Consider the following 25,269-nt stretch of genomic DNA (forward strand, 5'->3'; position numbering starts at 1 on the left):
GATGAAAATGTAGATGGGTGGCTTAGTAAATTCGCAGATTATACAAAGATTGGTGGTGGTGTGGATAGTGTAGTGGATTGCCAAAGGATACAGCGGGATATAGATCAGTTGCAGATATGGGTGGAGAAGTGGCAGATGGGGTTTAATCCACCAAATGTGCAGAGTTGTACTTTGGGAGGTCAAATGGAAAGGGAAAGCTCACTGTTAATGGCAAGACCCTTAAAAATATACATGGGGATCTTGGGGTCCAAGTCCATAGCTCCCTGAAAGTGGTTTTTAGGGTGGTAAAGAAGGTGTATGGCATGCTTGCCTTTATTAATCAAGGCATTGAATTCGAGAGTCGGGAAGTTATGTATTGGGTTATTATTGTCACTTGTACCAAGGTACAGTGAAAAACTTGTCTTGCATACTGATCATACAGGTCAATTCATTACACAGTGCAGTTATTTGAGTTAGTACAGAGTGCATTGAGGTAGTACAGGCAAAAACAATAACAGTATAAAGTGTCCACAGCTACAGAGAAAGTTCAGTACAATAAGGTGCAAGGTCACAACAAGGTAGATCGTGAGGTCAGAGTCCATCTCATTGTATAAGGGAACCGTTCAATGGTCTTATCACAGTGGATAGAAGCTGTCTTAAACCTGGTGGTACATGCCCTCCGGGCTCCTGTATCTTCTACTGATGGAAGAGGAGAGAAGAGAGAATGAACCGGGTGGGTGGGGTCTTTGATTATGCTGGCTGCTTCGCCAAAGCAGCGAGAGGTAAAGACTGACTCCAAGGAGGGAAGGCTGGTTTAAGGGTAATGAGTAGATCTGTAGAGAGCAGCTTGCAAAAAACTCTAGTTATGCGGCATCTGGAGTATTGCATTCATTTCTGGTTGCTCCATTACAGGAAGGATGTGGAAGCTTTGGAGAGGATGCAGAAAGAGGTTTACCACTATGTGGCCTGGATTAGAGGGCACGTGGCTATGAGGAGAGGTTGGATATACTAGGGTTTTTTTTTCTCTGGAGCGGTGGAGGCTGAGGGGAGACCTGATAGAAGTTTATAAAATTATGAGAGGCATAGAGAAGACAAACCATTACCTTTTTCCCAGGGTCGAGATGTAGAGAAGACATGCATCCAAGGTGAGAGGGGATAAGTTCAAAGGAGATGTGTGGGTCAATTTTTTTACACAGAGGGTAGTTGGTGCCTGGAATGCGCTGCCAGGAGTGGTATTGGAGGCAAATACAATAGTGGCGTTTAAGGGGCTCTTAGATAGGCACATGAATGTGCAGAGAATGGAGGGATATGGAACATTGTGTAGGCAGAAGGGATTAGTTTAGTTCAGCATTTAATTACTAGTTTAATTAGTTCAGCACAACATCATAGCTGAGGGGCCTGTGCTGTACTTGTTCTGTGTTCTAGGGAATGACATGATAAGGGGACTGACTGGTCCAGAAGTGCACAGCTTCAGGAGGAGCCCTGGTGACTCTGCTGTGGAAGAATTTTTGTGTAATAATTGACAGATAAATAAAGGTTGGTGTGAAGACAGTGGAGATTAGTAACCAATTGAATTGTGAAAGCCATGGACAGAGGGTTTCATGCCTGAGCCAGCTTCCAAATAAAGCCATCGAAATAGAATATGAATCAAAGGTCCCATTCTTGACCTCCTATGTATAAAGTGAATTTTATTCTCTTTAAACAAACAGTATCTGTTACTATAACCTCTGTGTTACTGCTTAAGTAATTCTAACAATCACCACCCATTCTGCATTCAGAAGCAACTCAAAGCTGCACAAAGTGGCGTCATCCAAATCAAGTGATCCTGCCTTTTTTCACATCTGTTTATTCCGTGTCTCTGTGTGTCTCTCTGCCTCTGTGTGTCTCTCTGTCTCTGTCTCTCTGTCTGTTTTCTATATAGACCAGTTGCCATCACATACCATCCTCTGGTGTCAGCTGTGCCACAGTGAGGACTGCTGTCACCTTCAAGTCACAGCTGAGAGTTCAAGTCCTGTGATTATACAGTAAAGTACAATGTCCAGGGAGTCCCTCCCACTGCAATCCCAATCACTTGGCATCAAGACAATTCTCACTGGGGTCACAAAGGACAGCATTGACTGGGACTGTGTATACAATCCTATCCTGTCTGCAGCCTTTGACATGGTTAACCACAGCATCCACCCCTCCTGCCTGCCTTCTGTTGATGGGGTTGCTTCTTTTCATGGCTACCTGGTGCATCTTCACATGACTGCCCTTCCAGCCTCGTGTTAACTCTGGAGTCTCTCCTATTAGGTCTGTTCCTAGCTGTGGGACTGCCTTCAGTAGGCGGATGGCATGATGGTTGGCATAGATGCAATGGACTGAAGGACCTGTTTCTATGCTGTACGACTCTATGACAGGGTAACGAAATCCAATGTGAACTCTCCATTACTCCTCTCGATCCCTCTGTGTTGGACACACTGCGTGTCTGATCCTGGATGAACTAAGATTTCTGTCCTCCTATAACCTGGCTTCCATCTGCTCCCTGATATCCTGAGCAAATCAGCTGATTTGCCTCCAGTTGAACCCCTCATACTTTGCACTGCAAAGATTAACCTTCCCCTCTGCAGAGCCTCCATCTCCAGCTCTGCCTCAACTCATCTGCCAGCCCCTGCTTCTGCCACCTCGAGGTGCTGATTCACAGTTGCTCAGGCCCCTACGCGTGGCTTTTAAACCATGATTTCTTCCTACATCCTGCTGCCCTGAACGTAATGCAAACCATCCATTTCGTCCCGTTCTCCATCGTCTTCACTGACCCCAGGTCCTGATTCAACTTTCCATTGTGGTGCACATCCTCCCCCTTCCCTCCCCCCATAGTCTTGCTCCTCCCTTCCCCAAAGCTCCTCCAGCCCTACAACCCTCATCTATCTCTGCCCCTAGTCTTTAATGCATTCCCTTGACCTCTTTGCCTACTGTAGCGAATCAACCATTACTGTCTACACCAGAAGTCTGAGATTCCTAAATCTCTTCCCTTCCCTCCCCTCCGTCGTCCTAGTAAACACCCTCACCCTTTTAACCATGTTTTTGGACACCAAGTCCAATAGCACCATTGGTGCTCAACATTTCCCAGAGGCAAAGTAGATGGAGAGATTGGAGGGGGTTTGGGATGGTTGCAGGTTGTGTCCACACCACACACAGAAACGTGAAACTGCTCATGAAACTTTCTTTTGCTCTCGTTACTGAGTGACATTGGTATAAGCTGTGATAGCTTGGGAGAAAAGGTTGTGAAGCCCAGGAGAACTGTTGGATAGGAATATTCACCAGCGAAGAGCAAGGGTTTAGGGATATGCATTCATGCTTGTACCTACAAGATGGCAAACCTCAACTGATGCCAGACAGACAGAGGTGGGCAGCAGCTGGCTGGCATATTGTTGAAAATAATCGCTCATCTCTACAAGGTTTCACCTCTCCCTCAGCGATACAACCCTCCGACAACTGCTCTGGTGGTTCTGTGCTCCTAGTCAGTGGTGTTCTTAATGACTTGTAGCGTGAAACTGGCCTTCGGCCCATCAAGTTGGCATCAACCACAAAACATCCATTTACACTAATTCCATTTTATTCTCCCCACATTCCCATCAACCCTTCCCTCGCCTCTCCCCCAGATTCTGCCACTTGCCCACACCCCCAGGGGCAATTTACAGCAGCCAATTAATCCAATTAATCTACCGACCCGCACGTCTTTGGGATGTGGGAGGAAACCAGAGCACCCGGAGGAAACCAGCGTGGTCACAGGGACAAGGTGGAAGTTCCACACGGACAACACCCGAGAGTCAGGATCGAACCTGGGACCCTGAAGCTGTGAGGCAGCTGTGCTGCAGTGCTGCCCTTGCACAATTGGTTGCTCCGCAATTAGCATCGGTCCCTTCATTTGTCTGGACCCAAAGCTCTGGAGTTCCCTACCTAAAACTCTCCACCTCTCCATCAACCACGGAGTCTTTAGAGGCCTACGGCTGGAAATAGGCCCTTCAGCTCACCAAGTGTTGCCATCCGTCAACCAGCTCTATCCTCCTCGCCCAAGCCTTTGGCCTTGGTATCTTCCACTGTGGCTTGATATCAGAATTTGTTTGATGACCCTCCTGTGATGATCCCTGGGAACATCAAAAGCAGGGCGGTACAGCTGGTGTTGTGAAATCTGGCGTGAAAAGAGACAAAGGATGTTTTTTATTTCCTTTCTCCAGGTCACCAATGAGATCACGCCAGTCCTGTCGTACTCCTACATGTCTGTGCTGGTCCCCATCTTCTTGCTGACGGACTACCTCCGCTATAAGCCGGTGCTCATCCTGCAGAGCCTCAGTCACGTGGCCATCTGGCTTCTGTTGCTCTTCGGAACCACTGTGCTGCAGATGCAGTTCATGGAGTTCTTCTACGGGATCACCATGGCCGCCCGTGTGGCCTACTCCTCTTACATCTTCACCTTGGTCACGGCCCAAGTCATACCAGAAAGTGGCCAGCTATTCTCGCTCCTCCGTCCAGCTGGGAGTTTTCGTCAGCTCGGTGCTAGGCCAGCTCTTTGTCACGCTGGGGGACTTGCCCTTCTGCACCTTGAATTACATCTCCCTGGGGTTCGTGACCTTTGCCTTCACCTTGACCCTCTTCCTCAAGAGGCCCAAACGGACCATGTTCTTCAACAGGAAGGGCCTGGAAGCCAACGGGGCCGTCATGTACGAGGTGGATGCCACGCAGCAGACCTCCGTCACACTGGTCGGCCAGAAACCCAAGGCCCCTCGGAAGTGGGACTGGGCGGGATTCAGCGCTGGTGAAAATGATGATGGAGCTCAAAAGTTAGTGAATTTCTTTTAAACATTATCTTGCATTTGTGAGTCCATGAGATAGGAGTACAAAGTCTAACCTGACACTCCCGGCAATACTAAGGGAGTGCTGCAGTGTCCTTTCCGATGGGGCATTAAATCTGCCTCCCTTTCCCATGTATCTAAGAGATCCAATGGCATTATTCTGATGGATTCTGATTCCAAGATCTCCAGTTGCCCTCCCCATTGCACGTCCCTTGCTGGTCATCCTGCCCGCGCACTGCCTCCCTCCACCAATTGGAAGTCAGACCAATTCTTGGTTTCACAATGTGATCATTACACATTGCCCATTGTTTTGTTTTAAACAACACTTTGATTTTTTTTTGCTCTCTCTCTCTCTTTTCTCGCACTACCTCAGAAATTAATCTTTGATTTGTGGAACCTTTGTTCCTGCAAGTAGTGCTCACATTCTGCTCAAGGCTTGCCAAGAGTTGGTTTCATGGGAGTGACCATGTGCACTGAGAGGGTTTTTGTGGCTTATTTTGTTATACTACTCCTTTGCAGCATCGCCTGCAAACAGTGGAGAAAGCTATTCAAGAAAGATAAACCTGCACAGGTGCCGACTCTTGCAAAACATGAGGCCAGCCTTGTGGCTTGTAAACCGAGTCAGTGTTGTGGTGGAGAAGTGCCCACAATCAACTTCCTGAATCCACAAAGTGACGATGGGCAGATAATGTTGGCTAACGTAAACATTGGCCAGGGCTTGAATGTTCTTCAGAATAATGCTGCACCATCTTTTTAAACCCACCCCGATTGGGCAGGACAGGAACCCCAGGTTGACAATTGATTAGGAAGCCAGCACTTTCTCTGCACTGGAGCATGCTCCGGAATTTCCGAAGCAGTATGTGAACCCGTAGCCCTCCGACTTGAGGGTCATCAGTGTTACCAGATAAGCCATTGGTTAACCAGGGTGAGCAATGTGCTCCTGATGATTATTAATGCTTTGTTGATTTAAAACCGAGTTTTCTGAAGCAGTCCCACAATGCTGAGGGAGGTTATGTTCTTTGTAAACCTGCTGCGGTGGGATATGGCCCAAGCCCCTCCTTCTGATTTTCATTCCTTTTGTTTCTCTTGCGCAGATACTGTGCGATCGCACCGGTTGAAGTTGTGGTCCCTTTGGTGGATTTTTAACTCCACTGGCTATTACCTGGTGGTCACTACGTACAAATCCTCTGGGACAGCATAAATCCATCCAGGGAAAAACAGGGGCATCTACAAACGGAGGCGTGGATGCAGTTGCAACACTACTTGGTACGGAGGAGAGGGTGTCACCTCGGCTTTTGTGAATGATGTGCGAGGCTGGAGGGTGTATGACCAGAATGAGGTCACTCTACCTGACTGCTCTGAGAGAGCTTCCCAATCAAAAGTTAAAAACAGAAAATGCTCAGCTGGTCAGGGTCTCCGACCTGAAATGTTAACTGTGTTTCTCGTCCCACATACATGGCCTCTCCTGCTGAGTATTTTCCAGCATTTTCTGTTTTTATTTTAGATTTCCAGCATCTGCATTTATTTTGATTTTCACCAGCTTCCCAATTCCCTCCCCTTTTCCTTAACTCAGAAAATTTCTCCTTCTCAAGTATGAGTCCAATTCCCTTTTGACAATTACTGTGAAATCTGCTTCTATCACCTACTGGGGTGAGTTCTGGATCACAGCTGGCTGCAGGAATTAAAATGGTCAATGAGTAATGGTAGATGTGTTTTAACAAAATAATCATAATCCTCCATGATAAATTCTACTGTGAATCAAAAAAATCCACTATAGTGGTTTGCTGTGGCTGAGGAGGTTAAGGATAGTGTTATATTTGAAAAAACTGCTGTCAAAATGAGAACATAAATCAAGCAGGAGGAGGCAATTTGGGCCCCTTGTACCCATTTCACCATTTGATAAGATCATGGCTCAGCACCACTTTCCTGCACTAACTCCAGACCCCCTTGATACCCTTAACATCTAAAAATCATTGACTATTCATTTCCCTCCATAGACGCTGCCTGACCCATTGAGTTCCTCCAGCTTTTTGTGTGTTGCTCTTTGTCTCTGTCTCTGATTTTCAGTAACTGAGCTTCTTTAGACCTCTTGGGTAGACAGATTAGAAGGTTCATCATCCAATGGGTGACAGAATTTCTTCTCATCTCAGTCCTGATTGCCAACCCTTTTTTTTAAGACTGCGATCCCTGGTTTTAGACACTCCAGCCAGTGGAATCATCAACTCAGCGACTACCCTGTCAAACCCCACAAGAATTTTGTGCATTTCAATAAGATCATCTCTCATTCTTCCAGTCACTAGAGAATAATATCCCAGTCTGTTTATCTCTCCTTCTGCATCAGACAGGCATCCCAGGAATCAATCTGGTAAATTTTCACTGCTTCCCTCTGTCACAAGTTTATCCTTCCTTCAGTAGCAACCTGTGCACAATATTCTAGATGCAGACTCACCAGAGTTATTCATGATTGTAGATAGATGTTTTTACTCTGGTAGAAAAATGATCTTGCAATAAGGACCAGTGTACTGTTAGTTCTCCTAACAGTTTGCATATTTTCATGTTGACATTTAGTTATTTGTGTATAGGGATATCGTCCCTCTCTCACCTAATCTTAAAAAAAAAAATCAACTTTTCTATTTTTACCTACTAGAGAGCATAACTTCATAATTTTCCACGTTATATTCCATCTGCTTTATCTTGCCCAATTAACTTGTCTATGTCCCTCCCCCAGCGCTGTTCGTATTGACACTCAGCTTTGTATCATTGGCCGATTTCGTCCCCTCATATAAATCATTGATACAGTTTCTGAACAGCCGGGTCCCCAGAAGCATCACCTGAAAATGACCCCTTTATTCCTAGTCTCTAGTTCTGCCCATTAACCATCCCTCAATCCATTACCCCAATTCCCTATCCTCCGGTGTAATTTACTAACCTCTTGCGTGATATGTTATTGAATGCCTTGTGAAAGTCAAAATACACCACATCCACTGGTTCTGCCTATAATCTCAAATGCCTAACAGATATGTCAAACGTGATTTCCCTTCCATAAAACCACGTTGGCTCTGCCCAATCCTTTTATTAGCTTTTAAGTGCCCTTTTACTACTTTCTTAATAATACATTCTAGCATTTCCCCCACTATTGATGTCAAGTTCACTGCTCTGTGGTTCCCTTTCTTGCATAGTGGGGTCACATTTGTTGTGAGAGCTGTTGTGGAATCTATGGAGTTTTGGAAGATGGCAGCCAAAGCATCCTCTATCTGCATTGCCACCTCTTCCAAATCTTTAGTATGCAAGTCCTGAGGATATTGACTTCTAGTCCCATTAATATATGCATTTTTTTTTCATTAATTCCAATTTTCAGCTCCTCATTCACTTAAGACCTGTTGTTCTGTACTCATTCCAAGAGGTTTTCTGTGTTTTCTTCCTTCTAAGGCACAAAATATTTGCTTAACCTCTTTACCATTTCTTTATTCCCCCATATAATTTCTTGGCTATAATTTGTTTACTTTTCTGATATCAATTCCTTTGTTTCAACGTGACATCCTATTTGTTAATATCAGGACCATCCCTTTTCTGTTTTACTCGTCTACTCTGAAAGTTAAACATCCTGCAATACTTAATTCCCAGCCTTGTTCGCTTTGCAAACAGGTGCCTGCAAAGGCATTTAGGCAGCACCCATTGTCCTATTAATTGACCCATCTTATGAATGAGGCATGAATTCAGATGGAGAGCCTTCAGTATTGTCCTTTCACCCAATTTTCCCTATCCTGCCTCCAAACGGTGCATGCAGAAATCTTATGCTTGTATGCTTTGACCTTTCCAGACACACACTTTGTATCATTGCCCATTTTACTCCCAGCATTATTGTTTTGTCCTGCTTAACTTTCTAGATTTCTCCTCACTAGAACAACCCACCACCGCCAAAATCTCAACTGTCTTAGCTTAAGTCTGATTCACAGCTCAATCAATTCACCAGGACACTTGCCCTAGCATGATTCAAGTGAAGCCTTTCCCAGCTGAATAGTTTCCTCTTTGTCAAGTGCCCCGTGAATTGAAACTCACTTTCACACCCATCATTGAACCACACATTCAACCCTCTGATTTTGTTTCCCTGTACCAATTTGCCTGTGACTCCTGCAGATATTTCCTTTTGTGATTCTGCTGTATGATTCTGGCCCTAGTTGCTCCTTGTTCTTCAGCAGAACCTCTTTCTTAGTCTAACGTTGTTGGTTCCCACATGGACCACAGGAGTATCCTGATCCATTCTTCTCCAGCCACAGGGAAATATCCATAACCCAGGCACTAGGCTGGCACCTTGGCCTATGGGAATTATGCTCCTAGCTACTGAGAATACTGTTTATTTACCCCACCCCCCACCCACCCCCCCGATTCATACTGACCCATGGCACAACTGCATTCCTTTTCACACCTCCATTTTAAGTGGCTTTGAACCACAGTGGTGTGGTCAGTTTTCTCTCTGTAGTCTCTGCACTGGTCCACACAGGATGCAGACATTTTGTACCTGTTGGGCAATTTGAAGAACTGAGGATCCTCCAACACCAGCTTCTGGATCCCCATATCTGCCTCACACGTAGTCGCTTCCTCTTGACTGGCCCATTCTATAGTACTTATTCTAAGGGTTGTGGCTACCTCTTGGGACAAACTATCCAGGTAACTTTGCCCTTTCCTGCTGCATTGCAGTGCCCACATCTTAGACTCCAGTTCATGAACTCTAAGCTGAAATTCCACAAATTGCACACTCTTACTGCAGATATAGCTCCCACATCGTACAGTTGAAACACACCACCAAACCTGCCATGCCTGTCTTAATTTATTTAGTTTGTTAATAAGTTACATTATCAACTGGCTAATTCTACTTGTTAATTAGAATTGTATCTAGTATGTAAACAAATGCAGTAGATTATAATTTAGAGCAAGCACTTTTTTAAGATGAAGAAAACTGCAGTCTCACGGGACAAATTTACTCATATTCACCACTCGATTAACTTTCTAAACCAAAAGTAAACAAGGTATTTTTAATCCTCTGGTGTTTCTTGATAAAGATCGCTGCTCCTTTCCCTGTGCCTCACTGCGGTTCCTTGTGCTCTGTAGACACTGTTCTCAGTGGCCGCTGCACACCTTGCTAATAAACAACAGAATGGGAATATTGGGGAACTTTTTTAAGTAAGTTAACAAAAACCTAATAGAGGGAGGAAAATAGAACATGAGTGTAATCTACAAGAAATATAAAATAGATTGTATGTAACAAGTGACTGTGAGCCCCTCGGTGACTGAGATGAAACGTATTATAATGGAGAAAAAGGGAATAGCATGGACATTAACAAATGTGTCTGTCTTCATGGAAAAGGCCATGAAGAATTAAAGTATTGGGGTCCAAAGAGAGCAGTGAACTTAAAGTAATTAAAATTCCTAATGAGAGTATTGGAGGAATTAATAAAACCAAAAGCTCACAAATTCCCCAAACCTGATGTCCCATAACCTAGGGGTTTCAAAAATGGTCTCTACATTGATCGATAGTAAATGTATTTGACGACCTTCCAAAATTCCCTGAATGCTGGAACAGCCAAGTGGATCAAAAGGTGACAAATGTTGTTTGAGAAAGGAGGGAGAGAGAAAAACAGGTTATCCATCAAAGTTGTTGGGAAAATGCTGGAATCTATTAACTATATAGTAATAGGGCACATAGAATATAATCACTCGATTAGGCAGAGTCAGTGTAGTTTTATGGTAGTAAGATTCTGTTAGGCAAATCTAATGGTTATTGAAGGGCCTGACCAGTAGGGTAGATGGGGGGGACCAGCAGATGCAGTATATCTGGGCTCACTGGGCCCATGGATAGAAAATTAGTTAGGAACCTGCAGGTGGCTACTAAAATTGGGTGGTGGGGATGGAAGTGCCATAAGGGTCGGTGTTAGTGGATTAGTTATCAAAAAATGTTATTGTTGACCCAAGTGTGCAATGTATCTGAGATTGCAGAAAGCTAGGCGGGCAAGTCAGGCGAAGGTAGAGGGATGCGAAGAGGTTAAGTGAGTGGGCCAAAAAGCAGGAAATGGTGTATAATGTGGAAAAATAAAAGGTAAAAAGGTTATAAAAGTGGAATGTCCTTAAATGGCTAGAAACCAGAAAATGTTGATGTTCAGAGAGACTTGGATGACCTTGAACTTAAAACAAAAATTAAATGAAGGACAGCAAGTAAAGGATATATTGACATTTATTGCAGGAGGACTGGAATGAAGAGCAAGGATGTCGGAAGTGGTGTAGGGCTCTGCTGATTGCCACACATGGAGCATTAATATTGGCATCCATACCAAAGCAACGATGCTGTACAGTTTCCTTGGAATGTAGATTCACTGGGTTGATTCCTGGACTTGTTGTTATCTGGTGAGGAGAGATTGAAGATCATGGGTCTATATACACCAGATTTTAGAAGAATGGAGGGCAGTCTCACTGAAATTGATTATGAGATAGATTGACAGTGTTTTTACTGAGAGTCTAGAACTCAAGGCCGTTGTCTCAGGATAAGGAACTGGTAATGTTGAGGTGAGGAAATTTCTTGACACCAACAATTAAACCTTAGAGGGATGTAAATCTGTAATTGATAGCTGCTTGGAAACCTGGAAATCAAGGGAAAAGAGGAGGTTTAAGAAAGTAGAATTATAGGAATTCAATCTTAACCACCTTGAATGGCCTAATTCTGCTCTTATTTTTGTTTTGAAGTTTTTGTGTCCATCCTTGGACTTAAAATACTTTGACTTATTCCAGGGCAGTGCATGTTGTTATATAAATGCAAATCTTTCTCTCTTTCTTACTTACTCCTCTCACATGACTACACAAGCTCATCCATCGCTTTATTTCCTCACCCTAGAAGCCACTCTGCAGGCACCAGTGAGAGGGAAGTTTTGAGATCTTTAACTTCTAGAAACATCAAACATTTTTTTTTTGCCGACTTGCACCTTGGAAAAAAGATTATTTACTCCAAAGTTTGGTTCTAGCTATGTCGCAATCATGAGATTGACATTGGTCCAGGCAACTTGTTTACATCACACACTGCCAATCCAAGCATGGCATTTGAGACCAGGAAACCCACTTATAGGACAAACACATTCACCCAAACCAAGAAAGCACTTGGAATAACAAATTCGTGGCCAGCACTGGAGCGAGGAAGATGCCAACGCTCATAAATGCACAGATACCAAGAAACACTCCCCAGAAAAGTGATGACAATTTAATTTTGACTGCCCAGATATAGATCCTAGGTGTAAACAGATCCTTTCACACCGCTGAAACATTCACCACGCTGTGTTTGGCAACTTGCTACTTGCTTTTGGCGTAAACAGTAGTCAAATGTTAACAATGTGCCGTCTTACCCCATTCTTCCTGCGCTCTTGGATGTCAAGGCGTGTGTTATTCCACCACCTCCGGGTTAGTGAAGTGCAGTCACTGTTGTGATGGCAGAAATTGGAGCAATTTCTGCACAGGACAAGCCCACAAAGTGGCCGTGAATTAAAAGTTCAAACAGTCTGTTGTCTTAGCGATGCACCTTGAGGGGCAAATATATGCCAAGGAACTGGTAAGAATGTCCCCACTGCTATTTGAAATTGTGGTGGTCAAGCAGCAAGGAAACAGGCCCTTTGGCCCATCGTGTCCATACTGGATATCAAATACCCATCTACACTGATCCCATTTTCCAGCACCAGCCCATAGCCTTCTGTGCATCGGCAATTCAAGTGCTCATCTGAATACTTAGAGATGTAGAGTACAGCACAGAGACAGGCCCTTTGGCCCACCAAGTCTATGCCAACCATCAAACACCCAATTACACTAATCCTACACAAAGCCCTTTTTTATCGTTCTCCTCGCATTCCTCACAACTCCCCCCAGATGCTACCACTCACCTGCATGCCAAGGACAATTTACAGACAAATTAATCCCCCAACCCACATGTCCTCCTAAATATTGTGAGAGTACCCATCTCTACCAGCTCCTCAGGGACTGCATTCCGGATTCCAGAGCAAATTCTTCCTCAATCCCCTCTAAATCTCCCACTCTTAAACCTATGGTTTTTGACACTGTTGCCTACGGAACAGCCTCTCGCCATCTACCCTATCGATGCCCTCATGGTTTTGTATAGTAGATCTTTCAGAAGAGCTCAGTTTAATGTCCCACTCAGCAAGTGGCACCTCTGGTCACCAGCACTCTCTATGTATGTATGTAACTATGCTGGAGTGTAGTCATATCTGTAAATCGGGACATGGACTCACTACCTGCTGACTCAGAGCTGGGTATGCTCTGTTGATGCTGGAAGCAAACTGCTGGAACTGTCAGTAATCCACTCCTTGGGTTTTCACTTGGAAATTAGGGAACATGTACACACTCAGAGCCTTCACCCTCTTGATCTAATCCTAGCACTTTTTTTTCCTATTTCTTTCTCCCTCGTGTACTTCTCTAACCTCTCAATTGGTGGGGATTCCCGCAGTCTCACTACTCTCTGGATGAAGATAATTTTCCTGAATTTCTCCCTGGATTTTTTTTTTCCCAGCATCTATCCATATTTGTAGCCACTCTTTATTTTCTCTTTCCCACAAGTAGAAATGTTGACATTGCTAAACCTTCACTACATGACCAGCCCTCTCCCTTGTATATTTTACCAAGCAGTATTTATTGCCCCCTGTTACCCAGTAAGTTGGGGACCAGGCAGAGTAAGAGTCACAGCGAGCCTGCTGTGGAGTGGCAAAGTTAATTTACTCAGAAACTGCAGCAAATTCTTCCAGTAAATGTGAGGTAATTTTCACAGCAAAAAGACAGTAAGTAGAGGATGGGACATATAAAAATTACAAACTATCAGTCTAAGCCACGCTATACTCTATTAATAAACTAAATTGACAGGGGAATTAGCTAACCTGCCTGGCTTACACTAGATGAAACCCTCCGTTCTGAAAGTGAGACCCAGTGATGCTGTTGAGAGTGCCACCAGGGCCCTTGTGTTTGCCTGTCCCACTCCTTGCTCCCTGAGATTTTCTCACTGGGCTTTCTTCGTCTTGTTGGTAGGTGCCATTGCGGCTTTCTCCGCGGGGCACGTGACTCTGCGCTGGTCGCTGTGGGCGGAGCTGGTGATCTTCATCATCACAGCGTTGCAAGCAGGACTCCTCTTTCTCATGAACACCACCAACAACATCTGGGTGTGCTACGTGGGTTTTGTCCTGTTCCGGAGCAGCCACCAGCTTCTGGTTCCCATAGCAATGTGAGTACAACTTGAGTCCCTTCTTATCTTGATTCAGTGCTAAAGGAACAGAGGAAGACTTTGCAAAGGTAGGGGAAAGACAAGGTACATGGAAGCAATGTGTGCCTTGTTCTGGAGCAACATGCACCTGCAACTGCGCTCTTGAGGTGAGGAAGAACTAAATGAGAATAAACCCGTAAATGGGAGCAATTCAGCCCTTCTGCCTTTGCTAGCTCTTTGAAACAGGCCCTCCCCTACTGCTCTGTACTTTTCACAGAACTTTTCAATATTTCTTTTCAAGGAAAAGTTTCAAAAGGAGATTGGATTTGCTAAATCTGCTTACACAAACTTTCCAGGCACTGTTTTGGATCACAACAGCAGGCAGCAGATTTTTTTCTTGAAAAAGATGATCTTAACTCTCCTCTGATTTTGTTTGGCAATTATCTTAAATCTCTGTGCCTTGGTTTAACAGTTTTGCCTTCACTAACAAAGCACCTCATGATTTTGAACTGTAGTTCATCAAACTACTAAGACAATAGCTTCCTCTCGAGAATTGTTGGCTGTCATCCACTTAAACAAAAACATCCTAGGGCATTGGCCTATTTAAATAGTTTAATAAAGAAACTTCTGATGTGATGAATGAACTCCACTGGAACACAGACACTCTCATGAACACAGTTGTACACACTGACACACACAAGCCCAAGTAACCTTACACATGGTCAAAGTCCCAATGATCCAGCAGTTTTATATCACAGAGAGCACAGTGGCGCAGCTGGTAGAGCTGCTACCCCATAGTGCCAGAGACCTGGGTTCAGTCCTGACCTTGGGTGCTGTCTGTGTGGAGTTTGTATGTTCTTTCATGGGTTTCCCCCAGGTGCTCTTCTTTACTCCCACATCCTACGATTGGTAGATTAATTGGCTGCTGTTAAATTCTCCTAGTGTGTGCATGAGTGGTAGAATCTGGGGGGGAGGTGATGGGAATGTGGGGAGGATGGAGGGGAAAGTGGGATCAATGTAGAATTAGTGTAACTGGGGGGTTGATGGTCGGCCCGGTCTCAGTGGCTGAAGGACCTGTTTCTGTGCTGTATCACTCCGTGACTATTTGATGTGGGCAGTCCTCTGAGTGTCCCTGATTTCGGGCAGATGAACGTCTACAAGGCGAGTTAAACAATCAGGCGCTTCTGAAAATTTGACAGGTGACATCTTCATTTAACCAGACCCCATTTTACATAATTTTGGCTGGTCTTTTGCAAAACCAGTTCTCCCTGAGTATGCTATGGAGATTATTTCACCTGCCCACTTTCAATTGAATAACCAGAAAGATGGAGGATGAGGGGTGACCTGATAGAGGTATATAAGATGATGCGAGGCATTGATCGTGTAGATAGTCAGAGGCTTTTTCCCAGGGCTGAAATGGTTGCCACAAGAAGACACAGGTTTAAGGTGCTGGGGAGTAGGTATAGAGGAGATGTCAGGGGTAAGTTTTTTACTCAGAGAGTGGTGAGTGCATGGAATGGGCTGCCGGCAACGGTGGTGGAGGCGGATACGATAGGGTCTTTTAAGAGACTTTTGGATAGGTACATGGAGCTGAGAGAAATAGAGGGCTATGGGTAAGCCTAGTAATTTCTAAGGTAGGAACATGTTCAGCACAACTTTGTGGGCCGAAGGGCCTGTATGTGCTGTAGGTTTTCTATGTTTCTAACTCCTGTCCCCGTAACGTTTATATTGAAATCTTGGCAGCCAAAATATGCACAGGAAGATCCCACCATTAGATTCTTTGCTTCTGTCAAATAGTTTCTTGCCAATATGTTGTAGAGTAGCTGGGATGTTTCTTATTTTTCCGTTCTCTCAGCTGATACTTTCCATGGAACTAGCATCACTAAAGACTGATTATCTGTTCAATATATTACTGCTGCTTTTGGGAGCTTACTTGGACAAATTGGCCATTGTGTACGTTACAACAGCGACTATAGAAACTTAGAAACTTGTGCCATAAAAAAAGTAAATCATTGTGTACATGCAGAATAAAGATGCAATATCTTGCCTAATATCCAAACCATGAGATCATAGCACACTGAGTACATAACCATATAATTTTTAAATGTGAAGAGGGTTTTTGTCACTACCACCCTTTCAGTGCCTTACCACCTTGTGGGTGAATTAATTTCTTCTCTTCTCGCCTTTAATCCTTCTATCAGTTACTATATTTGATTCTTGACCTCTTTGCTAAGGTCTTGCTATCCACTCTATTAGGGCTCTTGCTGTCAATTTGTGGGATGTGGGCATAATAGGCAAGGCCAGCATTTATTGCCCTTCAATTATTACCCTTCAGAAGGTGTAGGCCAGCTGCCTCCTTGAACCACTGCAGTCCTTTTGGTGAAGATGCTCCCTTTGTTGTAGGGAGTCCCAGGACTTGGACTCGGCGATGTGGAAGGACCACTGATCGACTTCCAAGTCAGGGCGTTGTGCATCTTGGAGGGGAACCTGCGGGTGGTGGTGTTCCCATGCACTGGCTCCAATGCCCCTTCGATTGGTAGATGCCAAGGATCTGTGAGGAGCCATCAGAGTAACCTAGGAGAATAAATGCAGTAGATGGTATATACTGCAGGCATTTTACCCTGGTGGTGGAGGGAATGAATACTTAGGCAGGTGGCTGGGATGCTGACACTTTATCCTAGGAGGTGTTGAGGTTCTTGCACATGAACCTCAACACCACCAAGATGAGATTATCTGAATGAGTGCAGCGTCATTGGTTTGCTTGCGCTTGTTGCAAAGATTTTGGGGTGTCAGGAGATGAGTCTCTTGCTGCAGGTAGCCAACATCTGGCCTGCTCTTGTAGCTGTGGCATTTACATGGCTTCACACTTGTGGAATGAGTGAAGGAACTTCTCCAGGGTGGCAGAGTTGAACAGCAGGTAGAGCCGCCGCCTCACAGCTCCAGCGACCCAGGTTCAATCCTGAGCTCCGACGCTGTCTGTGTGAGGTTTGTACGTTTTCCCTGTGACCACGTGGGTTTCCTCCAGGTGCTTCGGTTTCTTCCCAGATCCCAAAGACGTGGGTTGGTAGATTACTTAACTACTATGAATTGCCTCTAGTGTAGAGGTAGGTAGTAAAGTTGATGGGAATGTAGGGAGAATAGATTATGTAGGAAATGGATTGCTGTATGGTTCGGCAGAGATGGGCTGAATGGCCTATGTCATGAAGAAACATGGAGGTCGATTTCATAGATTCATACAACGTGAAAATGGGCCCTTCAGCCCTATTCATCTGTGCCAACCAAGATGTCTGTCTAAGCTAATTCCATTTTCTTGTGTTTGCCATATCCCTCTGAACTTTTCCTACCCATTTAACTGTCCAAATATCTTTTAAATGTTGCAATTGTTCTGCCTCTACCACTTCCTCTGGTAGCTCATTCCATATACCCATCACCTTCTGTGTGGAAAAACTTGCCCCTCAGATCCTATTTAAATCGTTCCCCTCACCCTGAACCTGTGCCCTCTGGCTTTAGACTGCATTACCCTGGGAAAAAGACTGTGACCATCCACCCTGTCTATGCCCCTCAGCCTCCTTCATGCGGGAAAATAGCCCCAGCCTATCCGGTCTCTCCTTATAACTCAAGCCCTCCAGTCCCGGCAACATCCTTGTGAATCTTTTCTGCGCCCTCTCTAGCTTAACCACAATCTTTCTCAGAGCAAGCACTCATTGTGGGTTTGGCCTGTCCAAAGTGTAGGACAGATGGGTAGATGGGTGCTTGATGATCAGCATGGACTCAGTGGGCTGAAGGACCTATTTCCATGCTCTATTACTATAACTCAGACCAATGAATTACTTCCACTTGGGTGTCCTTGCAGTGCCCATGAGTACAATTGCCCTGACAACTTTCTTCTGTCATTAGTTTTCAGATCGCTGCATCATTGAGCAAGGAGCTCTGTGCCCTGGTGTTTGGTATCAACACGTTTCTGGCCACCATATTAAAAACCATCATCACCTTCATCATCGCTGACAAGCGTGGACTGGGACTGCACGTAAACAACCAGGTGTGTGTAAGGCTTGGCACATCAAGCTTCCTTCTGTAGTTCCCTGGGATGGGGAGAGGGATGCACTGTAATCCTTGCAAATCACTGCTGAGGCCTCAAAATGACCATTGTGTCCCGTCCTGCGCACCACTCTTTAGTGGTGAGTCCATGGGGTGGACGGGCAGGGGTAAGTGAAGGGGCTTTGGTTCGTGGGGAAGTTGGGATTGTTCTCTGAGGGGAAGAGAGGAAATATGGGATATTTAATTTAATGTTCAAACCCATGAATCGTTTTAATAAACAGTGAGAAACTTACTGTTGGTAAGAAAGAAAAGCAATGATGTAGGGTTTTCAACGTTAACTCTGTTTTCCTCTTCACAGATGCTGTCTGACCTGCTGAGTATTTCCAGCATTTTCTGCTTTTATTTCAGGTTTCCCGCATCTGCAGTATTTTGACTTTGCGTAACCAGGAGAGACTGATTTAAATCGATCTGGCTTGGGAGATGTTTTGGTAGGAACAATCAAAAGAGGATTGGGGGAATGCACTTGAGGGAAGATGTTACCTGGAACTATACCTAATTAAGCGATCTTTTCAGAGATGCCGAGACACAGTGGGCTGACTGGCCTTTTGTGTTGCTGCCCAATCCTTTTGAAGGCGTTTTTCCTGCTCCATGTGGAAGCAGGCAGTTGCTCAGTCCCCAATTCCTTTCCTACAGCCCTGATCCCGGGGCACAACCTGTACGCAGCACCCTAGCCCATAATCGCTGCTTTGAGATGAGACATTAGATCAGGGCCCCCCACACAGTCCCTGCGCAGATAACCCCACTAGGAAGAGCGAGGGAGTGTTTCACCTAATAATTAACTCCCAAGCTATATATTCCGTGAAATGGGTAAAGATTGTGGGATCTTCCTGTGCAGAGCTTGGCTGCTGTGATCAAGCTTCAACACATGAGAGAACACACTCAGACATCCCAGGGTCACAGGGGGCATTTTATCTTCATGTACAATAGACACAAGCTCTTTCTTTCTCGGGGACTGCACCTTGACTTGCCCCAAAGCTTTGGCTGTGGGACGGGAGGGCAAGTGATGTGAGTAACGAGTAAGTAAACCCCTCACCGTACCCTGCAGTGGGAGGAGAGCGATGTGGAGCCAGAGTCAGCCACAGGGGTTGTTGGTCACGTGATGGTGGCCATCTTCCAGGCTCCATTTCCTGTTTTTAACAAAGGGCTAAGCAAGACGAGACTGCGGATGTTAGAATCTGGAGCAACACACAAGACGCTGGAGGAACTCAGCGGGTCAGGCAGGATCAATGGAGGGAACCAAACAGTTGAAGTGCACAAACTTCCCATGATCAGTGAGAGCCTCGGGAGACTCTGCAAGGACCAACCTTCATCATCTTCACCCTTGTCACGGAAGCATTGCCAGAAATGGGAGCATGGACCATCGCTGGCTGGGCTTGGGGGAAGACTGTTGATGTTGCTCCAGGTACCCAGCTCTGGTGCATTTGCTGAGCTCTGTGACACCTTCAGCCAGCTCCCAACAGAGCCTCCTTTAAATCCCACACCCTTTCCCAAGATCCCACTCATCCTGGCAGCTCCCCTCCCACTGCAGAGAGTGGAGAGGTGTTTATTTACGCTTTACTCGAAGGCCCTCCTGTCCCACAGCCAACACGTTGGAGAGAATCAAACTACAATCCCAGAAAAAGAAAGAGCTTGTGTCTATTGTATATAAGGATAAAACGGCCTCTTGACCCTGAGATGCAGTAGCCATTCTGCAGTGGATAGCCCAGATGTCAAGGAAAAGAGTCCCACAGCACAGAAACAGGCCCTTTGGCTCACCAAGTCTACACGGATCATCAAACACAAATCTTATTTTACCCATATTCCCATCAACTCTCCCCAGATTCTACCTCTCATCTACACACTAGGGACTATTTATGGTGGCCAATTAACCTGCCAACCTGCTAGTCTTTGGGATGTGGGAGGAAACCGTAGCACCCAGAGGGAACCTAAGCGATCACAACATGCAAACTCCACACAGACAGCACCTGAAGTCGTGATTGAACCCAGGTGTCTGGCGCAGTGAGGCTCTATCCAGCTGCGCCACTGTGGTGCCTGAGTGTCTTTGATGCAATAATAATGGGGTAGCTTTTCCAGTGGGAGAAAATGGTAATCCAAAGAACACAGATGAAAGGATCGAAAGTGACCTAAGTTACAGTCCAGCTGCTCATTTAAAATCTACCTCCTTGAACAAGCTTTCAGTCATTTGCCCCTCCTGCTACTTATGTAGCTCAAGTGCTGAATTCAGCCTGATAATACGTCTGTGAAATGCCTTGGGCCAGTTTGCAGTGTTAAAGACACTCTGTAAAGACGTGCTGTGTCAGTCCTTTGTTGAAACATGAGGTTGACAATACCAAGCATTATCAACCTTGGGTTTGGATCCTTGTGGGATTAATCATATGTATAAACACAAGCCCTCGACAGTACTAATATGGACAACCCAGCCCTGATAATGAATAATAAAATGAACAAATGCTTAATTTGTTTGCCTGAGCTATAATTCTGCAGCTGAATACGTATTTCTAGCAGAACAGTTATGAATAATCCCTTAGTGGAGGAAGCATCTGCCTTTAGCAGAGAGGTCACCAATATACATGGATTTGATACTTGAAACATTGGAAGTAAGAATGTTATTTTGTTAAAAGTAGAATCGATATCCAGAGGACGAAGATTTAAGAACTGAACGGGACCTGAGATTTTGTTTTTAAACAATCCAGGATGCCACCTTGCAGATTAGTCCCATTCCCCCCCATTAATTTTCTCTGTAACCTTCTCCTCACACTCTCATCAACTCCCCTCAGATTCTACCACCCACCTGCACACGGGGGGGCAATTTACAGCATCCAATTAACCACTGACCCACACATCTTTGGGACGTGGGAGGAAACCGGAGCACCCGGGGGAAACCCTCATGGCCACAGGGAGAATGTGCAAACTCCACGCAGACAATACCCGAGGTGCCACTGTTCTCGAGGTAATGAGTTGGTGCGAGGTTGAAATGATGAGGGATTTCTTCCATGGAGGGTTGCGAATCTTTGGATGCCCAAATCCCAAGGAGCTGCTGAGGCAGAGTCAACGACTCCATTCAAAGCCAAGAAGGAGTTTTGTACTAAAGGGGAATCCAGGGAATGGAGAAAGGGAGGAAAATGGAACTGGGACTAATGATCAGATCAGCCGTGATCTTATGGAATGGTGGAGCAGGTTTGAGGGGCTGAATGGCCTGTTTCTGTCCTTTAGGTTCTCAGCTGACTCTCAGCTCGAGGCCTGGTCAAGTCTGTCATTCAGACCCGATCCAAGCCCGTGGACCTCTCGCTTTTTCTCACGTCTGACCTAAGCCAGAACATAAACCTGATCTGACCCCTCCCTGACAAACCCACTCGAGCCTTGTGAGGGTCAGGTTGGGGTAGCCAGATCCTGATGGGGAGGGATGCCCACACCTGTGAAGGAGGTGTGGGGGGAATGAAAAAGCTGATGTGTTGAGAAACATGTTATTTTTAAATATTGTTTTCTTGAGAAGACAGGAAATGGAAGAATCAACTTGTTATAATAGTCACATTTCTATGTTCATTTAAAGCTGTCATAAACTGAACCAGTCCCAGGTACCAGTGGTTTAGTGTGGTCTTGAACACACAGGACATTAGATAATTCTCATATTCATTATAACAACCGCAGCTAAATATCTTCATGAAGCATGCAGGTTGCCAAAGCCACAGTGTTGCAATAACCTGCCAAGTGCTGGATTCCAGGTCTCCGGGTTTTCCAGCCAACCAGTTGTTTGCCATAAATTTTATTGACCAATGACATATTAATGGCAACAGATAAAGCCAGTATGACTTAGTTGTTTTCGTTTTTTCTGTGAGATGCATCATGTAACAACAGCACATTGTTACATATTTACATGTTTTTAAAAGAGACCTAATTAACCTTTAGCCGCGAGGAGAGGGGAGGGGGAAGCCTGTGGGTGGGGCGCAGAGATGGTGACAAACCTGCCCAGCACTGCCGCCCCCTCTGGAACAGTGGGTTGTCCGGCGCCACTCGAGCAGGGGGAGCTGGCTCATGCTTGCATTGCTGCAGTGCCCCTAACTACCTCAACTGCTCCCCTGAGCTGTTGGCAGTGGAAGCAGGTGGTCTGTGCACAGCTCGATACCACAAACATCAACGTGATGACGAGCAGATAATCTTGAGGGGTAAATATTAGGTGGGGGGGGTAGGGGTGAGAGGCAGGAGGGATCTCCCCTGTTCTTTGTAGGATACTATGTACCCATGGGGGCAACTGGGCCTTGGTTGTACATCTTATCCATAATTCAACAGTGCAATGCTTGGTCTGAATCGAGCAGAAGCCTCAGCCCGGGTTAAAGAGTGGGACGAGCAAACAGAGTGGTGAGCTAGTGTGACCACTGGCAGCTCACCCTCGCCCCTCACAACTTGCCTTTAGCGTTCTTGTTTTCTCCTGGATGCTGTGTTGTGTTGAAGTGCCCAGCAGCAAGGATGAAGCTCCCTATCCAATGGGGGCAGACTCTCCTTCGTGTTTGTAACCTACCCTTTACACGACGGAGCACTGGATGGCACAGTGGCACAGCTCGTAGAGCTGCCACCTCACAGCGCAGGAGACCCGGGTTCGATCCTGACCTTGGCTGCTGTCTGTGCGGAGTTTGCATGTTCTCCCTGTGTCCGTGTGGGTTTCCTCCCACGTCCCAAAGACATGCAGGTCAGTAGGTTAACTGGCTGCTTTAGATTACCCTTAGTGTGAGTGGTAGAATCTGGGAAGAGTTGTTGAGAAGGCGAAGGGAATAGTGTGGGATTAGTGTGGATGGGGGCATCATGGTCAGCACAGACCTGGTGGACCGAAGGGCCTGTTTCTGTGCTGTATCTCTCTGTGACTGTGAACGCTGAGCTAAGGTGCAACAGGGGCTCAATGCTAGTCTTTCCTGTTGTACACTTCAGGAAGGCATGATTCTGGTTTTGGGACAGGATGGGGCTTGGAGGTGGAGGAGGAGGAGCTGGGTTCTCTCAATGGGGAGAAGCAGACACACCACCCACTGGTTATAATCCACTGTGTGCACAATAGTTCCTGTAATCGGGGCTACTAGTTTAGAGTTGACTCTGCGTGTCATCAGTGCTAACTCTTGTTCCAAAAGTGAACACTTAGCAGATCAGGCAGCATCTGGGCAAAGAGAAAGAGTTAACAACTCAGAGAAGGTGGTGGGAGGCATGGATAGGACACAGGAAATATCTGTGATAGGGTGAGACCAGGTGAAATGGGTTAATGTTAGATGCTGATAAATCTTCTTTGTTTGTGCTCTGTGTAGCTAATAGCAGAGCTGTAGGACATGCCCAGCAGGTCAGGCTGTACGAGCAGAGAGAGAAAAACTGAGCCAATGTCACAGATGGATGACTTAATGCAGAAATGGCCAGTTCTAATACAGACAGAGAAAGCCAGTCACCTAAAGTTAGACAATTTGATATTGAGTCCAGAAGGCTGCAACGTGCCCTGATGGAAAATGAGGTGGTGTTCATCGAGCTTAACATGAAGAAGCATAATCATCATTTGACAACCCCATTAACCCTTTTGGTCTGACTCTATCACTGATATTTTCTGTGTCCTATCCATCCCTCCCCACCATGTACTCTGCAACTTAACACGACCATTTTTATCCTTCTTTCCCAGTTCAGACGAAGGAACTCAGACCTGTGACATTGACTCAGTTTCTCTCTCCATAGATGCAGCCTGACCCACATTTTCTGTTTTTATTAAGATTACTGGCATTTGCGGGTTTTGTTTTTTAATTTAATTCACTAACTCTTGTTGCCTTTCTCCTCACCACCCCCTCACTCCCGCCACAGTTCTTCTTTTACGTTGGCTACTTCTCGCTGCTGGCAATCATCTACCTTGGGAGAGGACTGTACATTCTTGCTACCCACTACCGGGAGAACAAAGCCCACAGCCCGCAGAACGGGGAGACAGCCCACAGCCCGCAGAAGGGAGAGACAGCCCACAGCCCAGCAGCAGAGCCGAATTGGACGGATGGGCAGGCACAAGCTGCAACCACGAAGGCATGAAGAGGGAGACGGCCATCACGGGTTGGTGGTGGTGGGGAGGGAAAGGGAGGGGTGGGGCTATCTCGTGTGCCTTAAAGTAATGTCGTAGCAGAGGCGCAAGAGTTTCATTTTTGTAAGGGGGGGGTGGGGGTTCCTTTTTAAGATAAGAGAGAATGCAGTTGTCTACAACACGATGGCTTGGTCACCTTCCCAGAACTCGGCCGTTGTTACTGAATGTCTGGTGCGCACAGGAAGATCCCAGGAGATGGCGTCCACAGGAAACGCGACCGTGAAAGTAACATTGCCGATTTGCCAAGGTGGATTTGCTTTCACAGATGGATGGAGTGAGACAGCAGCTCCCTGTGGTGGTAGAGGAAGGGTGAGTCTTCTGGCTTCTGCTCTCCTCCCACCCCCACCCTCGCCCCCATCATCACCAGACATACCAAGTCATCGTCTGAACCTCAACTGACCAGCTCTTCGTTCCCAAATCCAGCCCCCAGGCTCCTTGTCAGCTGCTGTGAGACATTACAAGTCTGCAGAGGTGCAATGAAAAGGAGGCAAGGAATGCAATGGGTTGGACTACAATTAAACTTAAAGAGCTCTTGCCTCCCAATGCGAAGACCTCGGAATTAGATTCCACACGACCAGTCACTTCACGATTGAAGTGAATAATTTCAGGACTATGCACTTTAACAGGGAAAAGAAGGGTTAATCTTTGTGATGTCAGCCTCCTCTTCTTGAGTTGACTGCCCCCTCCCCCTCCCCGACCCCAGCTGGTGAAGACTACTGTCCACACAGGCAGAGTGAGTAGATTTCCAGCTGCACTTGTGTGGATCTGTCAGATCAAAGTTCTCTTTCCCCCTCTGTTGTGAGCTGCTTTGTGTGTGTGTGTGTGTGTGTGTGTGTGTGTGGCCATGCACAGAACCCCTAAAAGCTCAGAGGTACTTCATACTGTTAAAGGCCTAGTCAGTCCAATTTTCTGAACGGTATTCCTGCCGGCGAGAAGCCGGAAGAATAAAATGGCCTGTGTCGCACAATAATTAATTCCGCTTCCAAGCTCAAGATAGAGTGAAGACCAAGTTGATTGCACAGTAGCTGGCTCCAGTC

At 45.8% G+C, this 25,269-nt stretch overlaps 1 protein-coding gene across 1 annotated transcript in view; it reads left to right on the top strand.

The window, feature by feature from the left end:
- Positions 1 to 24,191, top strand: part of slc19a1 (solute carrier family 19 member 1) — a 35,985-nt gene extending 11,794 nt beyond the window's left edge. The window contains 9 exon segments of the mRNA XM_052023102.1: positions 4,197 to 4,442; positions 4,444 to 4,733; positions 4,735 to 4,799; positions 5,906 to 5,980; positions 5,983 to 6,039; positions 6,042 to 6,077; positions 13,878 to 14,070; positions 17,947 to 18,088; positions 23,968 to 24,191. Of these exon segments, the coding sequence (XP_051879062.1) occupies positions 4,197 to 4,442; positions 4,444 to 4,733; positions 4,735 to 4,799; positions 5,906 to 5,980; positions 5,983 to 6,039; positions 6,042 to 6,077; positions 13,878 to 14,070; positions 17,947 to 18,088; positions 23,968 to 24,183 (1,320 nt within the window). The 3' untranslated portion in view covers positions 24,184 to 24,191.
- Positions 24,192 to 25,269: the final 1,078 nt, after the last annotated feature.

Source organism: Pristis pectinata, chromosome 1 (genome assembly GCF_009764475.1).
Source record: "Pristis pectinata isolate sPriPec2 chromosome 1, sPriPec2.1.pri, whole genome shotgun sequence".
Lineage (NCBI taxonomy): Eukaryota > Metazoa > Chordata > Chondrichthyes > Rhinopristiformes > Pristidae > Pristis > Pristis pectinata.